Source organism: Centruroides sculpturatus, unplaced genomic scaffold, assembly GCF_000671375.1.
Source record: "Centruroides sculpturatus isolate CEXI.00-Female unplaced genomic scaffold, Cexi_2.0 scaffold158, whole genome shotgun sequence".
Lineage (NCBI taxonomy): Eukaryota > Metazoa > Arthropoda > Arachnida > Scorpiones > Buthidae > Centruroides > Centruroides sculpturatus.
Genome location: NW_019384347.1, coordinates 123605 through 151179, shown reverse-complemented (window position 1 = coordinate 151179; position 27575 = coordinate 123605). Strand labels below are relative to the sequence as shown.

The 27575-nt window shown below is 27.9% G+C and overlaps 3 protein-coding genes and 1 long non-coding RNA gene across 15 annotated transcripts in view; 1 reads left to right on the top strand and 3 right to left on the bottom strand.

Annotated features, from left to right (window-relative positions):
* The first annotated feature begins 3615 nt into the window (after nucleotides 1-3615).
* Nucleotides 3616-6972, top strand: LOC111636380. Of its 2 annotated transcripts, none has more exons than XR_002758528.1 (3): nucleotides 3616-3745; nucleotides 4324-4432; nucleotides 6649-6965. It is a non-coding gene; the product is annotated as an uncharacterized LOC111636380 (long non-coding RNA). The 2 variants fall into 2 exon arrangements; XR_002758529.1 differs by having other exon boundaries at nucleotides 3654-3749; nucleotides 6649-6972.
* A 104-nt stretch (nucleotides 6973-7076) lies between these two features.
* Nucleotides 7077-12010, bottom strand: LOC111636338. 8 transcript variants are annotated; one of them, XM_023381569.1, is made up of 4 exons: nucleotides 11503-12010; nucleotides 9379-9902; nucleotides 8993-9246; nucleotides 7077-8545 (listed from the first exon to the last, which is right to left on the bottom strand). In XM_023381569.1, the coding sequence occupies exons 3-4, from the start codon at nucleotides 9011-9013 to the stop codon at nucleotides 7349-7351; spliced, it is 1218 nt and encodes a 405-aa protein (XP_023237337.1). In that variant the 5' UTR covers nucleotides 9014-9246; nucleotides 9379-9902; nucleotides 11503-12010; the 3' UTR covers nucleotides 7077-7348. The 8 variants fall into 8 exon arrangements, with proteins under 8 accessions (XP_023237337.1, XP_023237355.1, XP_023237345.1 ...); XM_023381587.1 differs by having other exon boundaries at nucleotides 8993-9169; XM_023381577.1 differs by having other exon boundaries at nucleotides 8993-9576; nucleotides 9644-9902.
* Nucleotides 12011-18033: 6023 nt separating this feature from the next.
* Nucleotides 18034-21055, bottom strand: LOC111636072. 4 transcript variants are annotated; one of them, XR_002758478.1, is made up of 3 exons: nucleotides 20548-21055; nucleotides 18689-18947; nucleotides 18034-18610 (listed from the first exon to the last, which is right to left on the bottom strand). XR_002758478.1 is itself a non-coding variant. In XM_023381251.1 (2 exons), exons 1-2 carry the CDS (start codon nucleotides 20908-20910, stop codon nucleotides 18930-18932), a joined length of 381 nt encoding a protein of 126 aa, XP_023237019.1. In that variant the 5' UTR covers nucleotides 20911-21055; the 3' UTR covers nucleotides 18034-18929. The 4 variants fall into 4 exon arrangements, 3 of the variants coding, with proteins under 3 accessions (XP_023237019.1, XP_023237010.1, XP_023237004.1); XM_023381251.1 differs by having other exon boundaries at nucleotides 18034-18947; XM_023381242.1 differs by lacking the exon at nucleotides 18689-18947 and having other exon boundaries at nucleotides 18034-18214.
* A 2702-nt stretch (nucleotides 21056-23757) lies between these two features.
* The window catches only part of LOC111636183 (p21-activated protein kinase-interacting protein 1-like), a 14590-nt gene continuing 10772 nt past the window's right edge, over nucleotides 23758-27575 (bottom strand). The window contains exons 7-8 of the mRNA XM_023381382.1: nucleotides 26566-26770; nucleotides 23758-23812 (exon numbers count right to left, since the gene is read on the bottom strand). Coding sequence (XP_023237150.1) covers nucleotides 23766-23812; nucleotides 26566-26770 — 252 coding nt within the window. The 3' untranslated portion in view covers nucleotides 23758-23765. The remainder of the gene's footprint in view (nucleotides 23813-26565; nucleotides 26771-27575) is intronic.

The window sequence follows — 27575 nt, the reverse complement described above, 5'->3', positions numbered from 1 at the left end:
AAAGCCTGGGAACATTACAATTGAGTAGAAATACATACATCACACTACAGAAGGCCACTATATTGAATACATGCCATATTGTTAGGAAATTCCTTAATACTGACACTGACACACACATTTAATTTTAGTTTTGTTTTGGTTGCTATGCCTTGACTCTGGTCCGGCATAATACACAGTCACCGGTGTAAACCGAGTATAACTCATAAAACCCAACATAATAATTTTATAGTATTATTTGTTTTATTGTGATCAATTGATTTATTAATCTAACAAAAAGTGGGGCCCCATTGGACTTCAATAAGCCCTACGCCCCGAAAAACCTAGATTCGTCCCTGGGAATGGGTTGGATAGGCCCCAATGGGGTTGCCTGAGTTTTTTTCTTCTTTCTGTTTCCGTCCTGTGGGCACTAAGAGGGCCTCTTTTTAGCAGGCTCATTATGGGTTCGGCTAGGCCCACAATGCGGCGACCGGGTGGTGAGGAACTGGGCCCGACATATCCTGACAAAATATTCCTGGGGATTTTTTGTCAGATTTGATCTTGGATTCTCCAGAGCAGTAGGCTAAATGCCTTAACTGCCTAGGCTATCCAGCCTACCTTGTACTTCACTATAAAAAACCACTTTAAAATTATATTTAATATAATTTCTTACCTCGAATGAATGAATGAATAAATGGATGTTTACATAAATTATAGCAATTTTAAATTAAATACAGTGATATTAAAAATGCTCTATCTCTATCTTTAAAATTCTTGCAACATGAAATGGTAACAGATTTTATGTACTTATTGATAGTTAGAGCAAAAGAAAGATCAATGTGTTTATTTAGTGAATATACTACTGCAGTATAAAGTGATTTTTCCATTAACTTAATTATATTTGCTTATAATTTAAATCAATAAGTTTAGTTACGAAACCTTTATAATAAAATTATTATATTTATAAAAGCAATTTAAAATATTACAAATTCGAATACAAAATTTTATTTTATTTATTATTTTCAATTTTGTTTAATTAAATGAAAATGACTTTAATTTACTGTATCGTATATTCGTTTTTAATACTGTATACGTTTTAATAACACATTCGATTTTTAACGGATTTTCGGCAACAGCGGAAATCCCTCCTCCAATTTGTCTGCTAAATCGCGTACCTACTGTATTTTAAATTCACTAATTATTCTGCTTTCTAATTTTTATACATAGGCCTATACAGTAAAAACTGTCTAAAACAGAACCTGTCCAAAACGGAAATCTGCCAAACAGGAAAAATATTCGGTACCGTGTGATTCCGGTTTACACAGGTTTTATTGTAGTAACAAATACAAGAGAATAAAAAAGTTTTCGGAAGAAAACTTGATACTTGTCGTAAATTTTTAAAAACTTGATATTCACAACGGAAACATTTTCAAATCCAGTACATTGATTTTCGATGTTGCGATGTTTACTTCACGACATTTTTATCACAAGTCCGCAAAAGTAATACATTTTAATCATTTAAAACAGTGTTTTTCAACCTGTGGGTTACCCGCGACCCTCCGTGTAAGGCTTTGCGCCCCCTCTGGTTGTCGCAAAGCCTTATACGAGGGTCGCGGGTAAAAAGAAAAAGACAAGTGTTTGTAGGTCCTACACTACAATAAAAGAAGATTGAGAAGGCTGGGCCTGTTTATTTTACAGTACAATTTGTTTTTCGATCGATATTTAGGTCTCAACAGAAAGAAAATTAAATACGTAGTTTTTAAAATCACTGATATAGTTTTAATATGGCCCTGGGAGGTCGCCAGAATTTTTTAACTTGCAAAGGGATCGCATATTCAAGAAGGTTGAAAAACACTGATTTAAAATGACATGAATAGACTATCCTATAAATTAATATAAGAATAATGTTGTAATTTAGTTTTAATTAATGTTGTAATTTAGTATAAGTTGCCAATGTGCTTTTTTGTAATACAAATTATCCTTTTCGGACGTTCGATTTTCGAAAAACTTTCTTTTGTATGTGATACTTTGTGATTGAGATTGAAGAACAATGTAACACTTGGGCGATCTGCCAAGGGGAAATGCCCAAGGACAATATACTACAGTTTAAAGTCCTTGGGAAATGCCACTTTCTTTGGAAAACTAGACCCTATTTTAGGTGTTAGAAACGCAAGGAAAATACGGAAAACTCCTGTCGGTCACGCACAAACTAGTGACCAACTACCAGTATTTATGGATTTATCCATTCATCCGCAGAAGGCTATATGATACTTTGATACTCCTAAATTTCAATCCTTACAATATATTCAATCTTTTATAAATTTTCTCTGGCAAACAATTATTTTAAGGTAACTTACTGTACTGTATATTGTCAGTTTTGGTTTAGGTAACATTTAATCAATCATTTGTGAAAATTCATTTTGTATCGCATTTTTCTAATCAAGTCGACTTTGTGCTCGCTTATAATAGTACTCTAAGATTTAAAAAAAATCCAAAAAAGATGCGCATTAGAATCGAGAAAATAAATACTAGCATGTATTTTATTAGAAATTATTTTTTATGAAGTGCAATCTACGTGATTTTATTACGTTTATCTGAATAAAGTTTCTTTTTAGAGAAGTTTTACATTTAAGAAATATTTTGCCAAATTCGAGATTAAAAAATTAGTTGAAAATAACCTTTTTTTAAAAAAATGCAATTAAAATCTTTCGAAATATCACATCTATGACGTAGAATGCGTGACGTAATGCGTGACGCATTGCAACGTTCGACGGATTCGAATTCGTTCCATCTCGTATTCTCCGGCGCCATCTTGAAATAGAAAGTTTTCCGGAATTTGCGAGTTATTTATCTGCTTTTAGATTTAAATTTTCATTAAAAATATTTAAGGTTGTTTCCATTTAGCATCGAATTAAATTAATTTATCAGATTATAAATAATAATCGCTTGGATATTGTCTTATATTCTTTTCAATGAGACAATAAATGCGCTGTATTAGAAAATTATTTTAATATTTAATTAATTAATCAATCATTTGGATCTTTTCTATTCTTAATAATTAAATTCTTAAATTATTCTAGGAAAAAGTAACATTCTCAAATGTTATAATCCATTTTCCAAAGAGACGTGAAAACATTTTGGAAACTCCTTGTGCTCAAAACAATTAACAAGCAGCAAAACAACAGGCAGGTAAGGCGTTTTAATTTTCATTCTACTATGTTATGATACATTAATGCAGTAAAAAATGGTATATAAAAGTTAGAATCTTTATTGCCCAGTCTATGACTTTATTATTCATATTAGTCTAATAACAAAATCTGTACAACTATCAGTTTTACTTCTACCGACACGTATAATCCACTCAATTGGACAGTAATTCCATATACTTATCGAAAGTTATCTTTTGGGGTACTTTTAAGGTTTTCTCGTCTTTCGTTTAGGGATATAATGGCAGTCAATCGTCTAATTAATCAGCAACACNGAAGTTTTACATTTAAGAAATATTTTGCCAAATTCGAGATTAAAAAATTAGTTGAAAATAACCTTTTTTTAAAAAAATGCAATTAAAATCTTTCGAAATATCACATCTATGACGTAGAATGCGTGACGTAATGCGTGACGCATTGCAACGTTCGACAGATTCGAATTTGTTCCATTTCGTATTCTCCGGCGCCATCTTGAAATAGAAAGTTTTCCGGAATTTGCGAGTTATTTTTCCCTCCATTTTGGCATTTTTCCTACGAATTTTAATAACAACAGCTTGTGTAACGTAGGTAACTTAATATTTTTCGATTAATATTTATCAAACTTAAATAACTTAATTTAAATTAGGTACTCTTTAAATCTAGATTTGCTGCCTGTAAAGATACGGAATACGTTTTTATAATTTTATTTATTACAAATTTCTTAGCGATATTTTAGAAAAAAAAGGACTATTTTAGCATTTTAAACAAAATATTTGCAATTACAGTAGTTAATAATGTATTTTGACGTCGAACGTATGACGTAACGCGTGACGCATTAATTGTAACGTTCGACAGATTCGAATTCGTTCCATTTCTTATTCTCCGGCGCCATCTTGAAATAGAAAGTTTTCCGGAATTTGCGAGTTATTTATCTGCTTTTAGATTTAAATTTTTATAAAAAATATTTAAGGTTGTTTCCATTTAGCATCGAATTAAATTAATTTATCAGTTTATAAAATAATAATCGCTTGGATATTGTCTTATATTCTTTTCAATGAGACAATAAATGCGCTGTATTAGAAAATTATTTTAATATTTAATTAATTAATCAATCATCTGGATCTTTTCTATTCTTAATAATTAAATTCTTAAATTATTCTAGGAAAAAGTAACATTCTCAAATGTTATAATCCATTTTTCAAAGAGACGTGAAAACATTTTGGAAACTCCTTGTGCTCAAAACAATTAACAAGCAGCAAAACAACAGGCAGGTAAGGCGTTTTAATTTTCATTCTACTATGTTATGATACATTAATGCAGTAAAAAATGGTATATAAAAGTTAGAATCTTTATTGCCCAGTCTATGACTTTATTATTCATATTAGTCTAATAACAAAATCTGTACAACTATCAGTTTTACTTCTACCGACACGTATAATCCATTCAATTGGACAGTAATTCCATATACTTATCGAAAGTTATCTTTTGGGGTACTTTTAAGGTTTTCTCGTCTTTCGTTTAGGGATATAATGGCAGTCAATCGTCTAATTAATCAGCAACACACCAGACTCGACCTATTCGGGAAAGACCGGCCAAAAAACATATTCCAAATTTACTCGTCCAAAGTAGATTCCGAAACCCTCAGCAATTGATCGCACCATATCTAATTAAACCGTTAGGTAATATCCTAAAATATACGAGTATACTTCAATTAAATATTCAATTTTTAATTATTATGTTTTATCTACAACAAAAATAAAAACAGTTTAAATATAAACAAGCACATTAAGTATATTAAACATTCAATTTTAATTATAATTAGAACGAGATATTAACATAATCTCAGGTAAATACTAATTTACTTTTCCGATTAAATTTAATATACAAACTTCATTAATAATAATATAAAATATTTACTTATTATCTAATTTTAAATAATATAATTTCGGAGCGCTCTCATGCGGTCCGACGGGAAAGTGGTGGGTACAAACAACCGAACACGACCAGAAACACCGGCTATGACAGAATTTGGAGAGTCGGAGCGCTCTCATGCGGTCCGACGGGAAAGTGGTGGATTCGAACATGGACAAGATCATTTACACATCGATATATGTCATCTAGAATATTTTTTTTAATAAAACAATAAAACTTAGCACAGCTTCATATGATCAACTTTGTATATTTCTATATTAAGTAAGACTTCTGGAAATAAAAGTCAGACAGTGTTTTGGGTAGTGCAATCAACAATGCATCTGCAAGGTAATCAGGAGTTTTGGGTTGAGTCTTATTCTGGACAATTTTTTTTTAAATTTAAACTTGATTTAAATCTAATTATTTAATTTATTCGGAAGGCAGGTTAAATATTTATTTCTAGCCAAACTGATTTGTTCTAGGGGGACAAAATTCGGAGACAATTATTTGTTTTGATTTATACAGGTAGGGTAGGGTATACAGGTTGTGTTTATACAATATCGATTGCATAAAAGCATCCCAGAGTCCAGGATGTAAGGTTTCATATGTGAATCACTTTTATGATTATAATTTATGAAATTTTTTACTTCATCGCAGGGTTTAAAAGTGCCCCGTTTGCTTGCCTCTGAGATGCAAATGATGATGATATAAGAGTTGTTATATTGCAAGAGATTAAAGGAAAAGATGTGACAATTTCTTACAGTAATTGCGCTTTGCAAGGAGCAAAGAAAAGTTTTAGTACTGTTCAAAAAGATCGCATAGCGGTTTTTTAATATGAAGAAATCTTGATTTTACAATAAGATTCGCTTATACTCTTAAACTTAGCTTAATGGATGACCTGTCTGCCGGATATTGTTTTCTCGCATTGCTATAATTACTGTAAAAGGTGGGTACAAACAACCGGACACGACCAGAAACACCGGCTATGACAGAATTTGGAGAGTCGGAGCGCTCTCATGCGGTCCGACAGGAAAGTGGTGGGTACAAACAACCGGACACGACCAGAGACACCGGCTATGACAGAATTTGGAGAGTCGGAGCGCTCTCATGCGGTCCGACGGGAAAGGGGGGACACTCAGTAATTTCAGTATATCAGAAATNAGATCGTATAGCGGTTTTTTAATATGAAGAAATCTTGATTTTACAATAAGATTCGCTTATACTCTTAAACTTAGCTTAATGGATGACCTGTCTGCCGGATATTGTTTGCTCGCATTGCTATAATTACTGTAAAAGATCATCAAACAGTTTCAAAACAAAACCGAATCAATGGGAGCGTTTAGAACGACGTAATATACGCGAATTGCCGAGCGAAGTGAGGAATGAGGCAGCATTGTACTGTAGTGTTTAACGCTTAATTAACTCATTTTTACGCATTGTTACACATATATTCACTGTAAAACTTTCTTATCTGAATAACAGATTTTATAAGTTTTCCTTTTAGATTTCTAGAAACGGAACACTTTACAACATATAACTCAATTGCTCTGCTTTCTGATATTCGTTTTCCGTACAGGTCGCTTCAGTTTCCATTTACTTAGTAAATGAATTGCTTGACGAATCTGTGACAAGACCAGTGTGCGTTACCAAAAAGGAGCTTTTGAATTTTATAAAATGTTCATAATCCTAAGAGAGTACTGCGCATTGCTTGGCCAAGATATACGAAACGATCTGTAGCCTATATATTTTTAGGACAGCATTAATTCCGAAATTCGTGAAGAATGCTCCTTTTGTGATTTTATAAAATTTATTGCGTATAGTTATCAATTTAGGAATGTTTTCGTTAATCAAATCCCATGTTAAAATTATTTTTAAATAAATCAGAAAATGCTTTTTAATTATATTTTATTTAATATCCAAGATTAAATATAATACAAAAGCATTGTTTTCTTTCTTAATTTTATGTTTAAGAACAATAGAATCTTTACATTAATCGATCTCATTTTGATGGCTTTGAATACGATTGTCTTAAGTTACTGCATGTTTATGTGAATCTTTGTATTAATTAATTGTGTAAATAAATCAATTAATAAAGATTGTATGCTTAAAAACGAAGTAGCTACTGATTACAATACACACACTGTACATAAAAATATTCATCTTGATAAATCTCGTTCAAAGATATTTGTGCCTAAAATTTCTGTGCAAATTCTCATATTCAGATCGTTGCAAGTGAGAAAAAAGTTTATGAAAATGTAAAAATATTCTCAGTTAATTTATACATTCTTTATCAATTTGTGCAAAGTTTGCTGGAATTGAGTAAGTATTATAATAATCGACGAAATTAGACTTAAAGTAGTCAATATAAGAGATCCTGTAATGTTAAAAGCTTTCCATCCAGTCAAACAAGCGAAATTACGATGCATACAAACAGCTAAATTATGATAAATTCTCTGTTTTCGTAAATTTCCAGCAACACCTTCAAGATGCGACTTTCTGCACACTTCAAATATGAGCGATTGTGAAACAGTCCGAATGCTCCCTGCTGGTATAGATATTGAGAAGAATTTAAGTAAATGCAAAATTGCTATTATTATCAATTGTAAATAGATGGGTCTTTGTTGTTCTTGGCCAAACGACGTCACTAAATTAAAAAAATCGTAAGTTAATTCCATTACAAGAAATGCGAACCACAGAAATACCATCCGGCAATAGATTCCATCTACACTTTGTGTAATTTTGCAAATATTTAAATATCTTTGATAAAATACTTCAACATCCGTCGAGGAGTGTTGCATATTTTCTTTCAGTTCTTCATTGAATTTTTCAAACGAATTCCCAAGAAGGTAACAAAGCGTGACGTAGCATAAAGATATTACAATTCGAGGAATAAGTAACAACCAAATATCTGCGTTAAAAAGGAAATCAATAATAATATTCTGCCAGAAATCTGATATTTCCCATTCTGTAATATTTATATTTAATATAAAGAATTTAAAGAAGCCTTGGGGAGTGATAAGTGATTTAACACGCTTAAAAGCGTAAATGTGTAATCCTCCGAAGAAACATAGAAAGAAACAAATGAATAAAAGCTTTAAACGAATGAATGGATAACGGTCTTCGTTCTGAAATGATTTTAAAATGGCGACGATGTTTCCGCGATTTCGTCTTAAATGGTGGTAGGAGACGTTGAGGATGATATTCGGTGCGACAAATTGAAGAAATCGAAAGCAAAACATGTACGAACCTTGTAATTTACCGTATATAACAGTGTTAGCGAGTGCGTATACGAGTTGGGAAAACAAAATAATAATAATAAAACAACCGTAAATAGAGAATTTTGTTTGATAGATGTTGATACCGTAGAATTTGAGAAACAAACTAAGTGGCCATATCTGTTTTTGAAGACGTGTGAAATCATCTGTTGATCTAGAAGGTAATATTCTTCTTCGATTATGTTGACCTGAATTCATCTACAAATAGAAAAACAAAAATTATATATATATTTTTTTTCAGCGCGATAAAATCTACGTTAAAGTATAGAAATATTTATTTAATATAATTCTTACATCAAAAATAATGAATAAAATTGATTTTGCATTTTTATAAATACATAAATAAATGTATAAAAAATACGAATTTAGTTATTTACTTGTAGGCCTGCAATAAACTTTGTTGGGAATTTTATTACTTTTCCGGTAGTTTAGAATATAATGTAGTGAGCTGTCAAAATATGTCCCTTTAGTTTTTAGCATTTCCCATTTTGACACTTAAGTTTTACTCTCTAATTATATAATAATTAGTAAATTTAACAAATAATGTTTAATTAATTAATTACTTCTTTATAGTATATGCTCCATAAACTTTTATAAAGAATAAATAATATAAAAAATTTCAATTGAAAAATAAAATTTTCTTACCCTCATCAGACTAGTTTTCATTAGAATATTTTCTTTTGCTGGATATGGTTAAATCTGTGTTATCGTAGAAAGCAATATAATTTGGAAGTTTTCGAAAAATACAGTTGTCTGTATTGATTGTAGTCTGCCTTTATAATAGTCCGATTAATATTAATACGAAATGATTAGTTCTGTTCTCTAGAGAATCAAAATTCGTCAATTGAAATTCTTATTATGCATTAGATCTAATCAATACGAATAATATATGATGTAACCTATATAAATATAATAACACTGAAATAAATTAACGAAAATGTCAAATTATGAAAATAATTATTTTTCGTTTCTACTATAAACATAAAAAAAAAGACAATTGAATGATCGAGATGGTTAAAACATCAGATTACGGCTCCAGAGAACCCAGGAATCTTTGTTGGCGGTAAGTGGGCGAAAAGCTGAAAATTTTCCTTGGACATGGAGGAAACTTAGTGGCAGATGGTGATTCCTACCCCTATAAATCGACCACCCGGGCGCCCCATTGTGGTCCTGGCCGAATCCATAATGGGCTTGCTAAAAGAGGCCCTTTTAGTGGAGCTAAAAAAAACCTATAAATTAATGTTACTGTCAAAAAATTCAACGCTTTTTATTTGTTCGAAAATAAGCAAAAGTGACCTGCTATTGGGCAAAAGTGGACCGCTCTTCCCTGGACTCCATACAAGCTCTCGTTGGCCCTGCTTATATATATGGCTCCGTGCTCTATCACTCGGTCGCTCCCATTGTGGAGGGCTGAACCATGGCCACCTAAATATCTATCAGGCCTGAACTTGACGTCACAACCGATCTTGTGACGTAGTAGAATGAGTGTTTCAAACCGCCATTTTTAACAATTTCCAAGCGAGAATGAATTAAAGTTTTATTTTGTCTTCGTGTTCTAATATATAAAGTAAATATATAAATTTATTTATTAAAATTATATAAATAAGTTTTAATTTTTTGAAAGATACAATAGAAGAGTGCTTATTGTATTTCGTAATAAATGTTAAAATAACTAAAACAGAATTAAAATATACTGTGTATAGAGTTTAATATAGAAATATATACGTTTTTAGTCTGTTATATGTAAGAATTTGAACTATTATACATTTAAAAAAGCGTTTGCAACATAAATGTAAATTTTTATTTTATGATGATGTTAGGAGGATGTTTAGAAATGAAAAATGCTAATAATGAGAGACAGGCATTCGAATTATTGCAACACTTCATTCCACACTTATACTGATTTCCTTATAAATAAAAGTAACTTTATAATTTGCCCGAATCTTATTACTATATATAATTTTATATTTGTCTATTAGTTACTTTTATTTAAATTAATTATTTATATTGATGTTTCTACATACAGATAAGTGGAAAAATCCAATATAATAGTTCATTTCAGTTTTATTGCACATCATAGATTTATCAAACACTTAAAATAAAATAATATTTAGCTTATATGAGTCATATTTTCTTAAAAAACATTATTTCATTTAGTCTTGTATATTGAAATATATTGTACTGTATTTTAGTTAAAGATAATAGTTAAGTAAATAAACCTATATGTAGTACGTATATGAAAAGAAATTTTCAATATATATGCAACATATTTCGGAAAAAGGGTTTGAATTTTAATTAAAAGATTAAAATAAAGAGCCATTACTAAATATAAATTTATAAAGTTGTTAAAGCATACTGTAATTTGTAAAGTTCATGTATCTTTTTCATAATAAAGTATATTATTTGAGATTCAAAAATAAAGTCTTGAGTTATTTATATTGTTAATATAAAAACTCGCAAATTAAAAAAAAAACTCTCAGCTTATTAAAATCCAATATCAAATTAGTGCTATTTAAACTCTATTTCATAACGTTGACGAAACATGAAGTTTTATCCTCAAATTGCGTATTTTGGACAGAATAGGGCACTCTTCCTGTGACGTCACGATACGTCAGGTTCAGGCCTGGTAGGTATTTAAAGTGACCATGGCCGAACCCACGATGGGTATGAGGAAAAAAGACCCTCTTAGTACCCAGGAGCGAAAAGAGAAAAAATTATATATATAATTCATATTTTCCATAATTTTAGGGCATAGAAATTATAGAAATCAAAGAACAGCGGTTTAAGAAATGTATATTTTTATTTTCTCTAAAATAATCTTCAAAAAACTCTTCGCAAAAGCAGCATTTTGAAAAAAATTCACGAATACTTATTAATTATAAATCAATATCTTTCTATTTGTATAAAGTGTTCGATAGGCAACGAAATGGGATCACTAAAAATTCCGTCAATCGTCAAGATTCCGTTCTTAGTAAAAAAATAATCGAATCGATGTAGATATACTCCTTCAGGAATATGATATTCCCATAAATATTCATTCATTCTGTTATGTATTTTATCATTATATTTGGCATGTACCTACAGAAAATATATCACAATATACCCCAATAAAAATCATTATAATAGTAATTTATGTTTAAAAGTTTATCACTTACTTTTATTTGATTATTAATGGGATTTATTAAAATTCCTTTAGGATCGTATTGGCTAATATCAAGCCTTAGATTTAGATAAATTCCATTACTATTATTTTCAAGGAGGATTATCTTCTTATTGATTGTATCTGTGTCAATAAAATTAGACTTTATCTCAGCGTTACTGTCTTGATTTTGAGAAGTTATATTATGATTTGTACAAATTGGTGAAGTTAGATTTAATTCTCTTTCTCTATAAACGACTTGTCCTTGTATTCGTCCTATTTCATTATTTATTTCTGCTACTCGATTACAAAATTCGAATTGCATATTATCAACGAATCCATCCAAATAACTGTAACCTTTATTATTATTATGTTCCATTCTTAAAATGATTTGTTGGCTTGATAATTCTGTAGTCTCCGATTTACTTATGACACAGAATTAAGACAATATTCTGCAGTTAATATTAGAGCTAAAATAAGTATTACAATAAGAATAGAAGCCCACGTTCATTATATTAACAATACATTTACAATAATTTACACGTTAATTTATTAAATTTACCCAATTAATACTTGAACAATAAAAATATAAAACAATTGATTTTCTGTTATCAATTTAAGCCAAATGCTTTTATAATTTTTGGCTTAATAAATTAATAATTTTCTGGAAATTTCATAAAATTATTTTTTTTAATTTTAATTTCAGCATACTCATTTAGCTCAAAATACTCGTGTCATTTACTAAATAAAAGAAATATTTTAATTTTTAAAAATTCCGTATGTAGAAAGTGAAATTTCTCCGAAAATGGACCCAATAAAGTCTGCTTGAAATGAAAGGAAAAAGTGTTTATTGTGATGAAACAGTGGTTTCTTTACAATGGGTATCCCTCCTAGATATGTAGAACAAATATATAGAATTAGATCAAATGAAAAGTCCAATCCATACTTTTTTTGGTCTAATTCATATATTCGTTCTGTCTAATTTTGTTTTATTTCTATCTATCTAGTCTCTATTATTCCTTAATAGTCAATTTTGTCTTTTCTATGTTTAACTGCTAATTGTTTTTCTATTCCCCATGACAATATCAGTAACAAATAGCAATGGAAACAAATTCAAACTGACATTGAGATATTAATTATATTGCAGCTTTTAGCCCATCCTACAATTGATTACAAAATATTATTGAATACGAATCTGGGGAAAAAATTTGTGTTTATATCAGTAAACTTTTGTACAGTGTTAATTTCATATTTATAGTTTGTATAAAATTATGTAAAAATTATAAATATTTTATATATAACTTTTAATCTTTATCTGGTTATAAATAGCATATGCTATTACTTGTATAATTAAAAGTTCCAGTGGATTTTTATCCTTCTCAAGTATATAGTGGAATTTGAATGGTTATTAATTTTTCAATGACACATAGGAATAAAATCAGAAATTAAATGCATTAATTATCACGAGAATTTTCGACAATTCTCACGAAAATTAGTACATTATATCCAATGTCTTTAATATATTCCAAACAATTTTTAACAGAGCAAAAATATCAAAATAAAAAATTGAAACAATGTTCAGAGTTCTTGTATACTTAAATGTTTTATAAAATATATTCCTATTATTCATAATTTTATTGATTATATTTTGTATTAATTACTCCCAAATTCCTTTTACTTTAAGAACTAATTTCATATATGAAATTTGAAAAGTTAAATATTAAGATTTAGTCACTGAAAGTTATATCATATTTTTAATTTCAAATTTTCCATTAAAATTAATTTTAATTTCCACTACAGATAATGGAAAAACTTATATGTGATGGATCAGGATTTACAAAATTAATTCAGAATTATAAGATAATCAATGCAATCTAATTACCCAATATACTACATTTAAATTTTAAAATCTATATATGCTGATTCTTTTATAAAATTTAAGAAAAATCTTTTCATCAGCTTAATATTCTCTTTTTTAAAAAAATAGAATGGTGAAATGTATTTAATGTTGAAATGTATGTTAAATTGGTAATTTTGTTTCTTTAAATTGCTATGTTAACACTTCACGTTAAATTGCTATGTTAACACTGCACTTAATTAACCATATATTGAATACATGAAGTTTAATCTAATTCCCTAAAAATTTATTATTATAATTTTTATTTTGTAAGTCAAAAACATAGAATTACTCTTTAACAAAAATTAAAATAAAAACAAAACTTTTATTTCTTTTTTAACTTTGATTTTCTTTTCTTTTTTGGTGGTTCACCTGTAACAAAAAGATAGAAAATATATGTTATGTTAATAAATTTATTATTATATTAAATTATAAAAAGAATTATGTTTTCCTGTATGATAAGATATAATTTTCAAACGAATGTAGAGCCACACATATCACATTACTTCAGAACAGCATGCAAACACAACAAAAAAAATTTTAATTATTAATTTTTTTATATTCCATTCTATATAATATTATGCACTTTATGATTATTTTTAAATTGTACTACCATATACTTAAAGATTGTTCAAATATAAATGAAAAATTTGATTAAAACAGTGTAGTGAAAACAAACTGAAAATATGATTAACAATTAAATTAAGCCTAACAATTTTCATACAGATAAATGTAAGATTCATATGTGACAACAGGATGAATGTTTGATGGCCCAATAGCCAAGGAATCTGCACTCTGTGAAACCTGCATTTGAGTTTGGGTTAACTCAGAAATTTTCAAACAGGTTGGTCTGGATATATTGGGCCCTGTTCCTCACTAGCTGACTGCCCTCATTGTGAGCATGATTAAAAGACACTCTTAGTGCCTATAAGACAGAGTTAAAAACTAAAAGAAGAAAATAGTTATAAATATTTGTTCCATCTCTGGACAGTCTGTTTCTTATGGTAAAAGAATGATAATCAATAAAGAAAAAAACACAGCATATATCTTGTACATAGGAACAGAAATATTTAAGATGGGGTCAACTTGTCAAATCAAATATAGAAAAAAACTCTGTTTTAAAAAAAATGAAAAAATTTGTTTAAGCATGTATTTGACATTTAAACTCAAAAATAGAACATGAAAATAAGTTCTAACTTTTTCACATTTATTTTGATATTATATAAACTATTTATAATTATTTTACAACCTGTATTTGTCACTTGTTTTATTATTGTTACTATCAATATTAATCACTATATACTTTTATAATTTCATATATAATAATGTCCAAATTTAAATTTATATTTAAATATTCTAAAATTCTGCTAAAAAGCATTATATTTTTAAAAAATGACTTGCTTTATTCTATTCTACAATTGATTTAAATGTAAGCCGAATATGGCTTGAAATGGAGCCAAAAACATTTTTTTTTAAATATTTCGGTTTCCTAAAGCATGTACCATATTTTACAACATATAAAATGCAAGTTTTGTCCAAAACCAAAACAAAAAATAAATAAATAAATAAATAAATAAAAAGAGCCCTGCATCTTACTTGTGAAGTTGCAATCTTCCATAGGCTAATGAATTCCTTAAATGGCCTTCAGTATTCTACAGGTAATCTCTACCTAGCTTAACTCTAATTAAACAATAACAATTTTATTCAAAACATATTATTATTATTTGCTAACACTAAGTGCTTTGTGCATGTATTTATGTTGAAGATTTTAATGGTAAATTTTAACTATAAATGGTTTCTTTAAATTGCTCTTTTTTCCTGATCAATAAAAGTGCATTCTAACTTTACTTTTTTTAACCATAATACAGTACAAAAAATTTGGGGATGAGTACTAAAATGGCTTAAATACACTAAATACTTGCATAAACAACATAACCCAGAATTATCTTCATTTGAAGCATTAGATGACTTACATAAAAAAATATAATAATTTTTCATAGTCTATTCTTTAATCCATTTTACAGTCGAACTCAGAAGTAACAGCAAAACTGGCTCGAAGATATAACTAAATCTTCAATAAAACAGCAAACATAGAATATTAAAAATTCACACAAGTTAAAAATGATCAAAACACCAACCTTTTATTGTAGGATTTGGCACTTTTACAATAAAACATTGATAAAATTTTTCACAATATCTACTGCATCTTGTAGCCACAACATTTAACTGCTTGAAGCCCTTTGATGGTCCTTTCGGGTAATCATAATTATTTGCATAAACAACATAACCCAGGATCAGAATTTTGATCATTTTAACTTATGTAATTTTTTAATATTCTGTGTTTGCTGTTTTATTGAAGATCTAGTTATATAGTAGAGCATCGTTTATCCGAAACGTCGGTTATCCAAAAGCATTCCAGTTGGCAAGTTTAGATTTTCGCTAGTGCTGTGGTGCTGCAATCTTTGGCTATATCTTGGGCTACTCCAATATTTTTTTTGTTGATGTGTGTGTTTTAGCTGGCAACACTGGCACTTTTGTGTGGTGTTTTTCTGAGGACTGTGTGTCGTGCTGAATCGAACGTTTTTGATACTAGATTAACTTCTAAAGTATGATTTTGTTTGCTTTTATATTTTTCAATATATTTATTTTGTTTGTAAAAAATAAAAAAATAATTTTTAACGATACAATAGCCATGATTATTATTTTAAAAAGTTTACATTAGGCTTAACATCTACAAAAATTCAACGCGAAGCGACAAGCAACGGAGAAAAATTTCAACACTGGATAGGTTAATATATTTTTTCATACATAATTGGTTATCTGAAAAATAAGTTATCCGAACGACCCCAGTCCCCAATTGGACTGTAAAAAAGGATTAAAGAATAGACTCAGAAAAAATTATTATATTTTTTTATTAAATCATCTAATGCTTCAAACACTAAATATTCTGTGTTGAAATATGGATTTATCTTATATGCTGTAAAATATGGTAGTTTCATTTTTTGATTTATTAATACTATAAAACCGATTTTTATATGCTTTGATGATATCTTTTAATATATTTATAAGAATTTTATTTATATTACTAAATATTAAAAAACAATATGAAAAGAAAAAACATACCAGTTGAATCAGATTCTAAAGTTCCTGATTCAGAGAACTGTGACTTTTTAAGATAAGTAGAATCATCATCATCATCGTCATCACCACCACCATTGTCATTATTATTACTGTCATCACCACAGTTTAATTCTGAATCCCACACTGTTAAACAAGTTAGTCTACAAGTAGTATTTACACTTGAAATAAGTTTTGGTTCTTCATTTAGCTATAAATATTTTAAAACCATGCTGAATATATAACTTTTTATAATAATAATATTCTAAACATTTATAAACATAATTATATTTCATAAACATTTTATAATAAATAAACATTGTTAAATATGCAATTTAACAATGTTACTCCATAAAAATATTTAAGTGAAGCAGTATCAACAAATTTTAATAACAAAAATTTTTAAATATCACTATATAAATTCTAACAGATAATCTCTTAATAATATATAATAACTTCTTAAATAAATAATAATCACCATCCAATCATTTTTATTTTAATTTCTAATAAATTTTATCTGAAAAAATGAAAAATGGCTTATTGCATATTCAAATAAAAAACACAATAAACAATTATTTATTGTAACACTAGTAGACTGGGACGCCCCCTAGTGGGCGTTATTTACAAATTTCCATGAGGCACGGTTTCTTTGACTTTTTTGTTCCTATCAATATGCTGTACAGCTCTGTTAAAGTCCCAATGGTAAGATTTACCCTCCGAATGAAGAAATGGCGACCCCCCAAACTGTAGCCCCTGTGCAAACAATAAAGTCAAAGGAACCATGCCCCTACTCATGACCCTTCGCAAGATATAAGCCCCTGAAATAATAAATTCCTATTACAAATATACTGAATTATTTATATTGTTATATTGACCAAATAATAATTTATTGGCCAAATGAATAATAATAATTCATATTGTTAATTTAAATAAGAATTAAAATTGTTAATTTGAATGTTTGAAATATGACACACAATAGGGGCGCCTCTAGTGTCCGTTATCAAACGGTTATGGGACAGACGGACACTCATTGAATGGGTTATATATATAGATTGTCAGAATGTCAGGCTGCAATTTTTAATCATATTTTTAATTTATTTAATTTAAAATATATGCTCTCCAACTCAAATTAGTAGTGGTTTGCCCTTGTACATCATACTTTTCCTTTAACAATAGAGTTAGATAGATGACCAGCACAATGCGTGCTGGTCATCTATCTAACACTTTTCAAAGGAAAATTTTTGAATTGAAAAAACATGACTTCCAGTTTGCATTGGAAGTTTGTATATAGTTAATCGGGGCCTCTTGTCCCTAAGGTTTCTATATCTGGTTTCGTCTTTCATTTATCTAACTCCATTCTCAAGATTAAGGAAAGACAGACAGACAGACATGGACAACAGTGGGAATTATAGGTTTACAATTTTTTCAAATTGCAGCCCAATAAATATTCAAATTATACAGTTNGTATATGCTCCATAAACTTTTATAAAGAATAAATAATATAAAAAATTTCAATTGAAAAATAAAATTTTCTTACCCTCATCAGACTAGTTTTCATTAGAATATTTTCTTTTGCTGGATATGGTTAAATCTGTGTTATCGTAGAAAGCAATATAATTTGGAAGTTTTCGAAAAATACAGTTGTCTGTATTGATTGTAGTCTGCCTTTATAATAGTCCGATTAATATTAATACGAAATGATTAGTTCTGTTCTCTAGAGAATCAAAATTCGTCAATTGAAATTCTTATTATGCATTAGATCTAATCAATACGAATAATATATGATGTAACCTATATAAATATAATAACACTGAAATAAATTAACGAAAATGTCAAATTATGAAAATAATTATTTTTCGTTTCTACTATAAACATAAAAAAAAAGACAATTGAATGATCGAGATGGTTAAAACATCAGATTACGGCTCCAGAGAACCCAGGAATCTTTGTTGGCGGTAAGTGGGCGAAAAGCTGAAAATTTTCCTTGGACATGGAGGAAACTTAGTGGCAGATGGTGATTCCTACCCCTATAAATCGACCACCCGGGCGCCCCATTGTGGTCCTGGCCGAATCCATAATGGGCTTGCTAAAAGAGGCCCTTTTAGTGGAGCTAAAAAAAACCTATAAATTAATGTTACTGTCAAAAAATTCAACGCTTTTTATTTGTTCGAAAATAAGCAAAAGTGACCTGCTATTGGGCAAAAGTGGACCGCTCTTCCCTGGACTCCATACAAGCTCTCGTTGGCCCTGCTTATATATATGGCTCCGTGCTCTATCACTCGGTCGCTCCCATTGTGGAGGGCTGAACCATGGCCACCTAAATATCTATCAGGCCTGAACTTGACGTCACAACCGATCTTGTGACGTAGTAGAATGAGTGTTTCAAACCGCCATTTTTAACAATTTCCAAGCGAGAATGAATTAAAGTTTTATTTTGTCTTCGTGTTCTAATATATAAAGTAAATATATAAATTTATTTATTAAAATTATATAAATAAGTTTTAATTTTTTGAAAGATACAATAGAAGAGTGCTTATTGTATTTCGTAATAAATGTTAAAATAACTAAAACAGAATTAAAATATACTGTGTATAGAGTTTAATATAGAAATATATACGTTTTTAGTCTGTTATATGTAAGAATTTGAACTATTATACATTTAAAAAAGCGTTTGCAACATAAATGTAAATTTTTATTTTATGATGATGTTAGGAGGATGTTTAGAAATGAAAAATGCTAATAATGAGAGACAGGCATTCGAATTATTGCAACACTTCATTCCACACTTATACTGATTTCCTTATAAATAAAAGTAACTTTATAATTTGCCCGAATCTTATTACTATATATAATTTTATATTTGTCTATTAGTTACTTTTATTTAAATTAATTATTTATATTGATGTTTCTACATACAGATAAGTGGAAAAATCCAATATAATAGTTCATTTCAGTTTTATTGCACATCATAGATTTATCAAACACTTAAAATAAAATAATATTTAGCTTATATGAGTCATATTTTCTTAAAAAACATTATTTCATTTAGTCTTGTATATTGAAATATATTGTACTGTATTTTAGTTAAAGATAATAGTTAAGTAAATAAACCTATATGTAGTACGTATATGAAAAGAAATTTTCAATATATATGCAACATATTTCGGAAAAAGGGTTTGAATTTTAATTAAAAGATTAAAATAAAGAGCCATTACTAAATATAAATTTATAAAGTTGTTAAAGCATACTGTAATTTGTAAAGTTCATGTATCTTTTTCATAATAAAGTATATTATTTGAGATTCAAAAATAAAGTCTTGAGTTATTTATATTGTTAATATAAAAACTCGCAAATTAAAAAAAAAACTCTCAGCTTATTAAAATCCAATATCAAATTAGTGCTATTTAAACTCTATTTCATAACGTTGACGAAACATGAAGTTTTATCCTCAAATTGCGTATTTTGGACAGAATAGGGCACTCTTCCTGTGACGTCACGATACGTCAGGTTCAGGCCTGGTAGGTATTTAAAGTGACCATGGCCGAACCCACGATGGGTATGAGGAAAAAAGACCCTCTTAGTACCCAGGAGCGAAAAGAGAAAAAATTATATATATAATTCATATTTTCCATAATTTTAGGGCATAGAAATTATAGAAATCAAAGAACAGCGGTTTAAGAAATGTATATTTTTATTTTCTCTAAAATAATCTTCAAAAAACTCTTCGCAAAAGCAGCATTTTGAAAAAAATTCACGAATACTTATTAATTATAAATCAATATCTTTCTATTTGTATAAAGTGTTCGATAGGCAACGAAATGGGATCACTAAAAATTCCGTCAATCGTCAAGATTCCGTTCTTAGTAAAAAAATAATCGAATCGATGTAGATATACTCCTTCAGGAATATGATATTCCCATAAATATTCATTCATTCTGTTATGTATTTTATCATTATATTTGGCATGTACCTACAGAAAATATATCACAATATACCCCAATAAAAATCATTATAATAGTAATTTATGTTTAAAAGTTTATCACTTACTTTTATTTGATTATTAATGGGATTTATTAAAATTCCTTTAGGATCGTATTGGCTAATATCAAGCCTTAGATTTAGATAAATTCCATTACTATTATTTTCAAGGAGGATTATCTTCTTATCGATTGTATCTGTGTCAATAAAATTAGACTTTATCTCAGCGTTACTGTCTTGATTTTGAGAAGTTATATTATGATTTGTACAAATTGGTGAAGTTAGATTTAATTCTCTTTCTCTATAAACGACTTGTCCTTGTATTCGTCCTATTTCATTATTTATTTCTGCTACTCGATTACAAAATTCGAATTGCATATTATCAACGAATCCATCCAAATAACTGTAACCTTTATTATTATTATGTTCCATTCTTAAAATGATTTGTTGGCTTGATAATTCTGTAGTCTCCGATTTACTTATGACACAGAATTAAGACAATATTCTGCAGTTAATATTAGAGCTAAAATAAGTATTACAATAAGAATAGAAGCCCACGTTCATTATATTAACAATACATTTACAATAATTTACACGTTAATTTATTAAATTTACCCAATTAATACTTGAACAATAAAAATATAAAACAATTGATTTTCTGTTATCAATTTAAGCCAAATGCTTTTATAATTTTTGGCTTAATAAATTAATAATTTTCTGGAAATTTCATAAAATTATTTTTTTTAATTTTAATTTCAGCATACTCATTTAGCTCAAAATACTCGTGTCATTTACTAAATAAAAGAAATATTTTAATTTTTAAAAATTCCGTATGTAGAAAGTGAAATTTCTCCGAAAATGGACCCAATAAAGTCTGCTTGAAATGAAAGGAAAAAGTGTTTATTGTGATGAAACAGTGGTTTCTTTACAATGGGTATCCCTCCTAGATATGTAGAACAAATATATAGAATTAGATCAAATGAAAAGTCCAATCCATACTTTTTTTGGTCTAATTCATATATTCGTTCTGTCTAATTTTGTTTTATTTCTATCTATCTAGTCTCTATTATTCCTTAATAGTCAATTTTGTCTTTTCTATGTTTAACTGCTAATTGTTTTTCTATTCCCCATGACAATATCAGTAACAAATAGCAATGGAAACAAATTCAAACTGACATTGAGATATTAATTATATTGCAGCTTTTAGCCCATCCTACAATTGATTACAAAATATTATTGAATACGAATCTGGGGAAAAAATTTGTGTTTATATCAGTAAACTTTTGTACAGTGTTAATTTCATATTTATAGTTTGTATAAAATTATGTAAAAATTATAAATATTTTATATATAACTTTTAATCTTTATCTGGTTATAAATAGCATATGCTATTACTTGTATAATTAAAAGTTCCAGTGGATTTTTATCCTTCTCAAGTATATAGTGGAATTTGAATGGTTATTAATTTTTCAATGACACATAGGAATAAAATCAGAAATTAAATGCATTAATTATCACGAGAATTTTCGACAATTCTCACGAAAATTAGTACATTATATCCAATGTCTTTAATATATTCCAAACAATTTTTAACAGAGCAAAAATATCAAAATAAAAAATTGAAACAATGTTCAGAGTTCTTGTATACTTAAATGTTTTATAAAATATATTCCTATTATTCATAATTTTATTGATTATATTTTGTATTAATTACTCCCAAATTCCTTTTACTTTAAGAACTAATTTCATATATGAAATTTGAAAAGTTAAATATTAAGATTTAGTCACTGAAAGTTATATCATATTTTTAATTTCAAATTTTCCATTAAAATTAATTTTAATTTCCACTACAGATAATGGAAAAACTTATATGTGATGGATCAGGATTTACAAAATTAATTCAGAATTATAAGATAATCAATGCAATCTAATTACCCAATATACTACATTTAAATTTTAAAATCTATATATGCTGATTCTTTTATAAAATTTAAGAAAAATCTTTTCATCAGCTTAATATTCTCTTTTTTAAAAAAATAGAATGGTGAAATGTATTTAATGTTGAAATGTATGTTAAATTGGTAATTTTGTTTCTTTAAATTGCTATGTTAACACTTCACGTTAAATTGCTATGTTAACACTGCACTTAATTAACCATATATTGAATACATGAAGTTTAATCTAATTCCCTAAAAATTTATTATTATAATTTTTATTTTGTAAGTCAAAAACATAGAATTACTCTTTAACAAAAATTAAAATAAAAACAAAACTTTTATTTCTTTTTTAACTTTGATTTTCTTTTCTTTTTTGGTGGTTCACCTGTAACAAAAAGATAGAAAATATATGTTATGTTAATAAATTTATTATTATATTAAATTATAAAAAGAATTATGTTTTCCTGTATGATAAGATATAATTTTCAAACGAATGTAGAGCCACACATATCACATTACTTCAGAACAGCATGCAAACACAACAAAAAAAATTTTAATTATTAATTTTTTTATATTCCATTCTATATAATATTATGCACTTTATGATTATTTTTAAATTGTACTACCATATACTTAAAGATTGTTCAAATATAAATGAAAAATTTGATTAAAACAGTGTAGTGAAAACAAACTGAAAATATGATTAACAATTAAATTAAGCCTAACAATTTTCATACAGATAAATGTAAGATTCATATGTGACAACAGGATGAATGTTTGATGGCCCAATAGCCAAGGAATCTGCACTCTGTGAAACCTGCATTTGAGTTTGGGTTAACTCAGAAATTTTCAAACAGGTTGGTCTGGATATATTGGGCCCTGTTCCTCACTAGCTGACTGCCCTCATTGTGAGCATGATTAAAAGACACTCTTAGTGCCTATAAGACAGAGTTAAAAACTAAAAGAAGAAAATAGTTATAAATATTTGTTCCATCTCTGGACAGTCTGTTTCTTATGGTAAAAGAATGATAATCAATAAAGAAAAAAACACAGCATATATCTTGTACATAGGAACAGAAATATTTAAGATGGGGTCAACTTGTCAAATCAAATATAGAAAAAAACTCTGTTTTAAAAAAAANTGTATGTTAAATTGGTAATTTTGTTTCTTTAAATTGCTATGTTAACACTTCACGTTAAATTGCTATGTTAACACTGCACTTAATTAACCATATATTGAATACATGAAGTTTAATCTAATTCCCTAAAAATTTATTATTATAATTTTTATTTTGTAAGTCAAAAACATAGAATTACTCTTTAACAAAAATTAAAATAAAAACAAAACTTTTATTTCTTTTTTAACTTTGATTTTCTTTTCTTTTTTGGTGGTTCACCTGTAACAAAAAGATAGAAAATATATGTTATGTTAATAAATTTATTATTATATTAAATTATAAAAAGAATTATGTTTTCCTGTATGATAAGATATAATTTTCAAACGAATGTAGAGCCACACATATCACATTACTTCAGAACAGCATGCAAACACAACAAAAAAAATTTTAATTATTAATTTTTTTATATTCCATTCTATATAATATTATGCACTTTATGATTATTTTTAAATTGTACTACCATATACTTAAAGATTGTTCAAATATAAATGAAAAATTTGATTAAAACAGTGTAGTGAAAACAAACTGAAAATATGATTAACAATTAAATTAAGCCTAACAATTTTCATACAGATAAATGTAAGATTCATATGTGACAACAGGATGAATGTTTGATGGCCCAATAGCCAAGGAATCTGCACTCTGTGAAACCTGCATTTGAGTTTGGGTTAACTCAGAAATTTTCAAACAGGTTGGTCTGGATATATTGGGCCCTGTTCCTCACTAGCTGACTGCCCTCATTGTGAGCATGATTAAAAGACACTCTTAGTGCCTATAAGACAGAGTTAAAAACTAAAAGAAGAAAATAGTTATAAATATTTGTTCCATCTCTGGACAGTCTGTTTCTTATGGTAAAAGAATGATAATCAATAAAGAAAAAAACACAGCATATATCTTGTACATAGGAACAGAAATATTTAAGATGGGGTCAACTTGTCAAATCAAATATAGAAAAAAACTCTGTTTTAAAAAAAAAATGAAAAAATTTGTTTAAGCATGTATTTGACATTTAAACTCAAAAATAGAACATGAAAATAAGTTCTAACTTTTTCACATTTATTTTGATATTATATAAACTATTTATAATTATTTTACAACCTGTATTTGTCACTTGTTTTATTATTGTTACTATCAATATTAATCACTATATACTTTTATAATTTCATATATAATAATGTCCAAATTTAAATTTATATTTAAATATTCTAAAATTCTGCTAAAAAGCATTATATTTTTAAAAAATGACTTGCTTTATTCTATTCTACAATTGATTTAAATGTAAGCCGAATATGGCTTGAAATGGAGCCAAAAACATTTTTTTTTAAATATTTCGGTTTCCTAAAGCATGTACCATATTTTACAACATATAAAATGCAAGTTTTGTCCAAAACCAAAACAAAAAATAAATAAATAAATAAATAAATAAAAAGAGCCCTGCATCTTACTTGTGAAGTTGCAATCTTCCATAGGCTAATGAATTCCTTAAATGGCCTTCAGTATTCTACAGGTAATCTCTACCTAGCTTAACTCTAATTAAACAATAACAATTTTATTCAAAACATATTATTATTATTTGCTAACACTAAGTGCTTTGTGCATGTATTTATGTTGAAGATTTTAATGGTAAATTTTAACTATAAATGGTTTCTTTAAATTGCTCTTTTTTCCTGATCAATAAAAGTGCATTCTAACTTTACTTTTTTTAACCATAATACAGTACAAAAAATTTGGGGATGAGTACTAAAATGGCTTAAATACACTAAATACTTGCATAAACAACATAACCCAGAATTATCTTCATTTGAAGCATTAGATGACTTACATAAAAAAATATAATAATTTTTCATAGTCTATTCTTTAATCCATTTTACAGTCGAACTCAGAAGTAACAGCAAAACTGGCTCGAAGATATAACTAAATCTTCAATAAAACAGCAAACATAGAATATTAAAAATTCACACAAGTTAAAAATGATCAAAACACCAACCTTTTATTGTAGGATTTGGCACTTTTACAATAAAACATTGATAAAATTTTTCACAATATCTACTGCATCTTGTAGCCACAACATTTAACTGCTTGAAGCCCTTTGATGGTCCTTTCGGGTAATCATAATTATTTGCATAAACAACATAACCCAGGATCAGAATTTTGATCATTTTAACTTATGTAATTTTTTAATATTCTGTGTTTGCTGTTTTATTGAAGATCTAGTTATATAGTAGAGCATCGTTTATCCGAAACGTCGGTTATCCAAAAGCATTCCAGTTGGCAAGTTTAGATTTTCGCTAGTGCTGTGGTGCTGCAATCTTTGGCTATATCTTGGGCTACTCCAATATTTTTTTTGTTGATGTGTGTGTTTTAGCTGGCAACACTGGCACTTTTGTGTGGTGTTTTTCTGAGGACTGTGTGTCGTGCTGAATCGAACGTTTTTGATACTAGATTAACTTCTAAAGTATGATTTTGTTTGCTTTTATATTTTTCAATATATTTATTTTGTTTGTAAAAAATAAAAAAATAATTTTTAACGATACAATAGCCATGATTATTATTTTAAAAAGTTTACATTAGGCTTAACATCTACAAAAATTCAACGCGAAGCGACAAGCAACGGAGAAAAATTTCAACACTGGATAGGTTAATATATTTTTTCATACATAATTGGTTATCTGAAAAATAAGTTATCCGAACGACCCCAGTCCCCAATTGGACTGTAAAAAAGGATTAAAGAATAGACTCAGAAAAAATTATTATATTTTTTTATTAAATCATCTAATGCTTCAAACACTAAATATTCTGTGTTGAAATATGGATTTATCTTATATGCTGTAAAATATGGTAGTTTCATTTTTTGATTTATTAATACTATAAAACCGATTTTTATATGCTTTGATGATATCTTTTAATATATTTATAAGAATTTTATTTATATTACTAAATATTAAAAAACAATATGAAAAGAAAAAACATACCAGTTGAATCAGATTCTAAAGTTCCTGATTCAGAGAACTGTGACTTTTTAAGATAAGTAGAATCATCATCATCATCGTCATCACCACCACCATTGTCATTATTATTACTGTCATCACCACAGTTTAATTCTGAATCCCACACTGTTAAACAAGTTAGTCTACAAGTAGTATTTACACTTGAAATAAGTTTTGGTTCTTCATTTAGCTATAAATATTTTAAAACCATGCTGAATATATAACTTTTTATAATAATAATATTCTAAACATTTATAAACATAATTATATTTCATAAACATTTTATAATAAATAAACATTGTTAAATATGCAATTTAACAATGTTACTCCATAAAAATATTTAAGTGAAGCAGTATCAACAAATTTTAATAACAAAAATTTTTAAATATCACTATATAAATTCTAACAGATAATCTCTTAATAATATATAATAACTTCTTAAATAAATAATAATCACCATCCAATCATTTTTATTTTAATTTCTAATAAATTTTATCTGAAAAAATGAAAAATGGCTTATTGCATATTCAAATAAAAAACACAATAAACAATTATTTATTGTAACACTAGTAGACTGGGACGCCCCCTAGTGGGCGTTATTTACAAATTTCCATGAGGCACGGTTTCTTTGACTTTTTTGTTCCTATCAATATGCTGTACAGCTCTGTTAAAGTCCCAATGGTAAGATTTACCCTCCGAATGAAGAAATGGCGACCCCCCAAACTGTAGCCCCTGTGCAAACAATAAAGTCAAAGGAACCATGCCCCTACTCATGACCCTTCGCAAGATATAAGCCCCTGAAATAATAAATTCCTATTACAAATATACTGAATTATTTATATTGTTATATTGACCAAATAATAATTTATTGGCCAAATGAATAATAATAATTCATATTGTTAATTTAAATAAGAATTAAAATTGTTAATTTGAATGTTTGAAATATGACACACGATAGGGGCGCCTCTAGTGTCCGTTATCAAACGGTTACGGGA

Coding starts and splice junctions, on each gene's coding strand:
- LOC111636338 (XM_023381560.1), bottom strand. CDS start 9,013: ATGAAAACTAGTCTGATGAGG. Junction 8,546..8,992: donor TGAAAACTAGTCTGATGAGG/GTAAGAAAATTT, acceptor TTCTATTTGTAG/ATGAATTCAGGTCAACATAA.
- LOC111636072 (XM_023381236.1), bottom strand. CDS start 20,910: ATGGAACATAATAATAATAAAGGTTACAGTTATTTGGATGGATTCGTT. Junction 20,471..20,547: donor CCATTAATAATCAAATAAAA/GTAAGTGATAAA, acceptor TATTTTCTGTAG/GTACATGCCAAATATAATGA.